Here is an 8,160-nt window from a genome sequence, read left to right as displayed (position 1 = left end):
TTCAGCAATGAATAAGATTTAAAAAATGGTAATGCTGAAAAAGAAACCCCTAACTTAATTTATCATTAAATTTAATGATAAAATGTGGAAGACTTGATTATTCTAACAGTAAATATAAATATTGACAATGTAACAGTAATGATAGAGCTAATGGAAGTTGGTAAGTGGAGGAAAGTGAAAGGATGTCAAATATATTAATCTTACATAATAGAGGAATCGAGACACCTTCTGAAGTGGGTAAATCAAGAAATAGAGGTGTGATCCTGGCCCGAGCCCGAGTCCTGGCCTCTCTTCTTACTCTCCGAACAGCATGAGCTTCACCACCCACTCCACCTTCTCTTCCAACTATCGGTCCCTGGGCTCCATGCAGTCGCCCAGCCACCGGGTCCGGCCTGTCAGCAGCGCGGCCAGCGTCTATGCAGGCGCCGGAGGCTCAGGCTCCCGGATCTCCGTATCCCGCTCCACCAGCTTCCGGGGCGGTTGGGGGTCCGGGGGCCTGGCCACGGGGTTGGCCGCCGGGATGGCCAGGGGTCTGGCCGGCATAGGGGGCATGCAGGGCGAGAAGGAGACCATGCAAGACCTGAATGACCGCCTGGCCTCCTACCTGGAGAGGGTGAGGAGCCTGGAGGCAGATAATCAGAGACTGGAGGTGAGAATCCGGGAACACCTGGAGAAGAAGGGACCCCAGGTCAGAGACTGGGGGCATTACTTCAAGACCATCGAGGAGCTGAGGTCTCAGATTTTTGCAAGTTCTGTGGACAATGCCCGCATCGTTCTGCAGATTGACAATGCCGGTCTTGCTGCTGATGACTTCAGAGTCAAGAATGAGACGGAACTGGCCATGCGCCAGTCCGTGGAGAGTGACATCCACGGGCTCCGCAAGGTCATCGATGACACCAATGTCACTAGGCTGCAGCTGGAGACAGAGATTGAGGCTCTCAAGGAGGAGTTGCTCTTTATGAAGAAGAACCATGAGGAGGAAGTAAAGGGTCTACAGAACCAAATTGCCAACTCTGGGTTGACCGTGGAGTTGGATGCCCCCAAGTCTCAGGACCTCAGCAAGATCATGGCAGACATCCGGGCCCAGTATGATGAGCTGGCTCGGAAGAACCGAGAGGAGCTGGACAAATACTGGTCCCAGCAGATTGAGGAAAGCACCACAGTGATCACCACACAGACCTCAGAGATAGGAGAGGCTGAGATGACCCTCACGGAGCTGAGACGTACCGCCCAGTCCTTGGAGATCAACCTGGATTCGATGAGAAACCTGAAGGCCAGCTTAGAGAACAGCCTCAGGGAGGTCGAAACCCGCTACGCCATGCAGATGGAGCAGCTCAACGGGGTCCTGCTGCACCTGGAGTCTGAACTGTCCCAGACCCGGGCAGAGGGGCAGCGCCAGGCCCAGGAGTACGAAGCCCTGTTGAATGTTAAGGTCAAGCTGGAGGCTGAGATCGCTACCTACCGTCGCCTGCTGGAAGATGGGGAGGACTTCAATCTCAGTGACGCCCTGGACAGCAGCAGCTCCATGCAAACCATCCAGAAAACCACTACCCGCAAGATTGTGGACGGCAAGGTCATGTCTGAGACCAATGACACCAAAGTTCTGAGGCGTTGAGGGAGCAGAAGCAGGGTACACTTTGGGGAGCAGGAGGCCAATAAAAAGTTCGAAGGTAAAAAAAAAAAAAAAAGAAATAGAGGTGTGAGTATATTCTTTAAAGCAATAAAGTAATAAATAGAACTTAATGTAATATAATAAAAATTTCAAAGAGGAGACCAAAGGAAGAAAAATGAAGAGTCATATAATTGAGCTAAATTCTTAATGTTGATTTTTAGTGTGGAGTCAATGAAAAAATGTCAGGAGTTAAACCAAAAAGTGGCAGTATTTATGTATTATTTTAAGTTATGAAGATAATTATCAGATATACTAAAAACAGTGTGACATAGCTACATTTGGGACATTTTTCTTTCAAATTGTGGGAATGAAATTAATTTAGTGTGCTATAACCTACATTAGACAAAGAGGGAAAAAGGAAATATTAAATTGCATTGCACTAATAAGGGTAAGTAAAATCGATGAAACTTTTCTTAACTTTGTGTATATGTGTGTCTGTGTGTAAAATGTAGTTGCCAGTTGGGTCCTGGTCAACAAAGTGCTCTAGGAAGTACATTTTTATCTTTCATTTTTCTACTCATCTGATTTTTTGATTCATTCATGTAATAATTTAAAATATATATCTTTAGTTTTGGGATTTCTTTGTTTTTAATACATAAAAAATACAAACCCATAAGCTTCTGTAACATAAAGTGGTTTATTTCCTAACAAAAGCAAGTATTAGGCAATTTTTTTTGAGAAACAAAATGATAGGCAATCTTCCATTACTTAAGAAAGGAAGAGTTAACAATAAGTTTTGAGGATTACTTAAGGCTCACGGGAGGGAAGGCTGGGGCAGAGGCAAGAGTTTAAAGTGTTAGAAGTCTAGACAATGGATTAAGTAAGAAGAAGATAAAGCAAGAGAAATAAAAATATTAAAATATTGTCACACTATAAGCCAATGCTAAAGATGATTTTAAATGAACAAATTATTTTATTGATTCTATATAATAGTGTTTTATTTAACAGTGAACAATATAATTGCTTACATTTCTATGGTGGCTTTCAATTTTCCTCAGTTTGCCCTTAAAGAAATTTGAGACCATTTTTGAGTACCTGCTTACTTAGACCCTCCCTTTTCTAAAAGCTTCTATTCCACTGGGGTAAGACCTCTGTGGTCTTGTGTACCTTGTGACCTGCCACCTAGCTGTATATATCTAATTGGATCAAAGAAAGACTATTGACCCAGCCTGTACCCATGAGATTTTCTCTCCTAGGAATTTGGAGTTGTAATTCAGAAATACTGATCATTTTGTGTTGGTCACTGATAAGAATATCAATCTGGGGCAGCAATATTTGGTCCATCTGCATAGATACACAGAAAAGAACTCATCTGCCTCATCTGCCTAAAAAGGAAAGAATAAAGCATGGAAGAGAGGCCACTAGTTCATCAAATCAACAAATATTTAGGTACCTACTGTTCCAGGTACTGTTCTAGATATGAGGGACACAGCAGTGAATAAAACTGAATCTCTGCCCTTGCCAGTGTATATTCTTGGGGAAAAGAGGAAGGTGATGAACAAATACATATTTAATAAAATGTGAGTAATAATAAATTCTATAAAGAAAAATAAAGGAGGGCAGGAAATAGAAAGTTTAAAGCTAGGATCAGGAAATAATTTGAGCAGAGACTTGGACCAGTTGGGGAAGGTAGCCAAAAATATATCTGAAGGAATTTCTGTCAAAGTTGAAGTTCTAGGACATGCAAAAGCTTTGAGTTGGGAACATCCTTGGGAAGTTCAGGAGACACAGTGGCAAGAAGAAAAAAAGATAGATCTACACCTTGATAAAGAGGAGATCTTAAAAACATCCAAAGAGAAAAGATAGATTACCCAATTGTTATATAAATGGGGTCAAGATGGCATCTCTGTATTGGTCCCTATATATTTTTTACTTATTCCTAGCAGGCTAGGACCTTTAAATCAAAGCCTGCTGGTGCCAATGCAAATTCTAGTTGCTTTAAGAGCATCCTAAACAAGAAGATTTCTAATATTTAGTTCCTGCCTGCTAGTTGTACCCCATGAACTGCACCCAAGATCTTCTAGCCATAGATAAAACAAACTCTGTAGCTATAAGAGAACCCAAACTGCTATTGCCCTTCAGAGCTCTCTGACCCAGGGATTCCCTCCAGGCTACTGAGTGACATATCCTAGACACATGAGCCCCTCTCCAATTCCCCTCTCCTTAGAAGTTCCATTGTCCTTTTGCCCTTCTGCATGTTAGCCCCAGGCAGCTATCTCAGGATAGTCTCTTGCTATGATTGGATTTCCCTTTTCTGTGGTCCTATCCAACTGCCACCTAGTAAACCTTATTTGCAATATTGTCATCTCATGGCCTTATCTCTTCCTTGATCTGTCCTGAAATTCTTGAACTTATCACACCAATAGAACAAAATTAGATTGAAACTGACTTCTCAATTGCAACAATCAAAAGACAATGAAATAATATATTCCTAATAGTAAAAACAAATAATTGGTGGCCTGTAGTTTTATACCTAGCTGTACTACAACTTGAGAGACAAAAGTTGAGAATCCCTACTAAAGGATATAGTTCATAATTAAATAAATTATGCCACAAGGAAGAAATGAGATACAAAAAAAGGGGGGGGGAGAGAAGAATAACAATGGGGGCAGGTAAATACATGGGAAAATCTGAACAATTTTTAATTGTATAAAACAATGATATTAGTAACAACTCATGAGGGAATACAAAAACAAGATGCAGCTAAAATACTAATGATAATAGCATGTACAATGGAGTGAGGTAATCATAGAAAAACTATGTTAGGTCCTTGTTTTATTCAAGATCAAGGTAGGTATATATATCAATTTTGTACTTTAAGTATTCATATTAGAGATATCACTAAGAATATATATAGAATTGGGGCACCTGGCTGGCTCAGTTGGTAGAGCATGCAACTCCTGATCTTGAGGTTGTGAGTTTGAACCCCATGTTGGGTATAGAGAATACTTAAAAGAAAAATCTTAAGAAAAAAAAAAATAAATGTAGGATGTATTACTTCAAAATGCAGTAGACAGAGGGAAAGATAAAGAAAATTTATTTAATACAATAGACATGAGCAAAAAAAAATTTTTTTAAAGTAAAACCCAAAAACAAATTTTTTTAATTTAAAAGAGAAAATAAGCATGAAAAATATGGTAGAAATAAATCCAAATATTTGTATTAGTGAACATTTAATAAATACCACTTGGACTAACTCACAAATTTAAAAATATAGATTATTAATTTAGATTATTAGATTAAGAAAAACATATAAAATGCACCTGAATGGACTTTACAGGAAACACATCTAATGCGAGGACACAGAAATATTTAGGTAGGTAAAGGAAGAACTTCTATGGTAAGTCAACAGAAAAAAAAAGTTAAAAGATTGGAAGGGAATAAATAAAACTGTCATTATTTGCAGGTAAGATGATTGTCTACATAGGAAAATCCAAAAGATTCCACCAACAAATCATCAGACTTAATCAGATAATTAGCTAAAGTGTCTGATATAAAATTAATATACAAAATTTAAATGCATTCTATATGCAACTAGGAAAATAACATTTTAAAAGATATTTCTTGTGATAGCAAGAAAAAAATTTAGAACATCCTTTGAATATTAGGCAAGATCTTATGGAGAATATTGTAAAACTTTAATGAAAAATATATTGAGAAATATAAACATATTGTTGGATAGAAAGACTCAATATTATGAAGAAGACAAGTCTCCTAAAATTAATCCATCCATTCAATTAATTTCAATTGAAATTTTAGGTGAATTTTTTCATTTTTTTAATTTTAGAGACAGGCAGTGAGCATGAGCCAGGGGAGGAGAAGGGAGAGAATCTCAAGCAGACTGCCTGCTGATTGGGGAGCCCCATGCAGGGCTTGATCCCAGGACCCTTAGATCATGACCTGAGCCAAAACCAAGAGTTGGACACCCATTGAGCCACCCAGATATCCCTTAGGTGGATTTTTTTAACTTGACAAGTTCAATAGAATTTTATATAGAAATAAAAGGCTCAAGAACAGACAAGATATTCTGCAAAAAGAAGGGGGAAAGATTTGTTCTATTACATAAAAGACTTCTTATAAATTTATATTAAGTAAAGTATATTGACAGTGGCCTAGCAACAAAAACTTGACTAGAGGAACTAGAGTTAAGAAACTGATCCATATCTATCTATCTATCTATATAGATATATATAGATATATAGTAACTTGATTTATGCCAGATGAGTATTATAGATTACTGGAAAAGGATGAACATCAATAAATGATACTAGCCTTTGAACTGCTTATCTTCAATTTTCTTGTTAAATGAGATATTAATGTCTGGATTGTTTACTATTAGTTAGATTTTTCTGTTAGTTGCAACGCAAAGATTTCATAACTGATATAGGTCCTAAGATCTCCGGGCCAAAGACATGTGATTAAAATAGCCCAATCAGAGTGGATCCTGTGACTTATGGAGGAACAACAGGGAAGAAACTATGACTTTTCTACTAAACTTGAATCTGAATGAATGTGTGCCTGGGGTGTCTGGGGAGTACCACATAGCTCCTAAGAGTGAAGCCAACACAGTGGAAGGCAGAGTAGAGGATGAAGAGAAACTGAATCTGTATGATAGTTTGAATCCTTTAACCTTCTGCTATCTACTGATGGACTTTTCAATTATGGAAACCAATAAATCCCTTTTTTATTTGTTTTAGCTATTTAAAGTAGAATTTTCTGGCTTAGGGAGCCAAAATGATCTCACTAAAAATGGTAAACTCAACTCACTTTTTCTAGAGTTTATGATAGAAACCATGATCAGACATGGAATTTTTTAAATGTTGTTGGCTATAAAGATGAATATAACTCATAAAGCCAATGTGTACCCAGTGTATAGATAAGAAAACAAAAGCCGTACACTGGTTTGATTGAAACATTTGGATCATAGCAATTAGATCTTTTGAAAATTCTATGAAAAACAAAGAGTCACCATGTTTTGTTCAATAAAACCAAAGCTGAATGATTGAGAAGGAGACCATGGAGACCCTCAGAAGGAGGGCTTACTTTGTTAGCCAAGTAATAAAGATGCAAGAAATAAAATAAACTCTTGCCTCATCCTCTAGGTTTAGGGAAGCAATTTTACAAATATGCTATATAAGCTGATTTTAAAATTCTGGTATTTTGCTCACTAGGGAGTTTTGCTAGGATGGCTTACAAAGAAAAGAGAATTAAGAGAAGTCTGAAGAGTTATGAGATTAGATTTGTGTTTTAGAAGATCTTTCAAAATGAGAGATCTAAAACTCAAACAAATACCAGATTTGTGGATTTGTGTCAAAGAAAATAATCTACAGAAGTAGTTATCAAAATTAATTTTAGCATTGGAAACTTTTTTTACATGAAGTCTTATAGAGAATTTCAATATGTAAGTTAAACAAATATATTTGTTAGTATAGATTTTTTTAAGTTGAACTGTATAGGATTTACTTATTAAAGAGGAAAGGAAGGATGCTAATCTTGAAGAATACCCTAAAATTTTAAAATCAAGAGTGATAGATAATAGTTCCATTCTTATCATCATTAGCATTTGATTTATCTATTAGTTTTAGTTAAGCAGGAGTAAGATAAAATATTTCCAAATGGTAATTTTAGGGTACTTTTCAATTAAATTCAGAACGCTGAGAAAGAAAAGATAGATTTAAACATTTTTTTACTTCAAGTTTAAGCCACTAAGCCTATTAGTAGAATTATTTATCATAAATATGAACGTTTAGAGAAGAAACTAAAAGTTACAAGTATTGCTTAAAATTTATAATAGGATACAGTATTATGACACCATGTTTACTTATTAGTGTGTTGTTTTGTTGCTTAAGTGGCTATTTTGCCTCAACAGAGAATTTGCCAAACTCATGCATTTGAACTTTTAACTGGTTTTTTAGTTCAGCATGATGCTTTTGTATTGTGGATTTCTGTTCATTTATATAATTTTATGTCAGTAAATGTGACATAAAATATAAAAATAAATTTTTAAAAAGAGGAATAATGAAGGACCATAACTTTAAATTTAATTCACATTTAAAAAAATTTAATCCACATTTATAAGAAGCTTAAGTGAGCCCACAAACATATTGGTAAGGGAATCACAAGGACTATTCACAAATATTACAGTTTTCTTCCTGGGTGGTGATAGGATTGCTCTTCCCTGATGACCTTGGAGTTAGCTGTGGCCTGGTGCCTTGCTTTTGCCAGTGAAATGTGAGCAGACTTAGCATGTATCATTTCTGGGCAGATGTATTAAGAGCAAGTGCCATTGCACAATTCTTCATATTTCTTCTCCCTGCTGCCATGATTAAAGAAGCACACTACTGAGAGGGAGTCTCCATCAGCCTGGATTCCTGAGCGATGATGAACAGAATCCCTTGCTAACCTGCAGTAGACATGTGTATAATCAGACACTACAGATAAGCCAAAGAAGCCAGTTAGCAGAATGAGGAGAGTAGGACAGAGCTGCA

The 8,160-nt window shown here is 37.0% G+C and overlaps 1 protein-coding gene across 1 annotated transcript; it reads left to right on the top strand.

The window, feature by feature from the left end:
• Positions 1-269: 269 nt before the first annotated feature.
• On the top strand, positions 270-1,685 carry LOC123391378 (keratin, type I cytoskeletal 18-like). The gene has a single exon (XM_045077903.1). The coding sequence runs from the start codon at positions 311-313 to the stop codon at positions 1,613-1,615; it is 1,305 nt and encodes a 434-aa protein (XP_044933838.1). The 5' UTR covers positions 270-310; the 3' UTR covers positions 1,616-1,685.
• Positions 1,686-8,160: the final 6,475 nt, after the last annotated feature.

Source organism: Mustela putorius, unplaced genomic scaffold (genome assembly GCF_011764305.1).
Source record: "Mustela putorius furo isolate JIRA1106 unplaced genomic scaffold, ASM1176430v1.1 tig00000224_pilon_pilon_pilon, whole genome shotgun sequence".
In the NCBI taxonomy this organism is placed as follows: Eukaryota; Metazoa; Chordata; class Mammalia; order Carnivora; family Mustelidae; genus Mustela; species Mustela putorius.
This window is presented reverse-complemented; position numbering and strand designations above follow the sequence as displayed.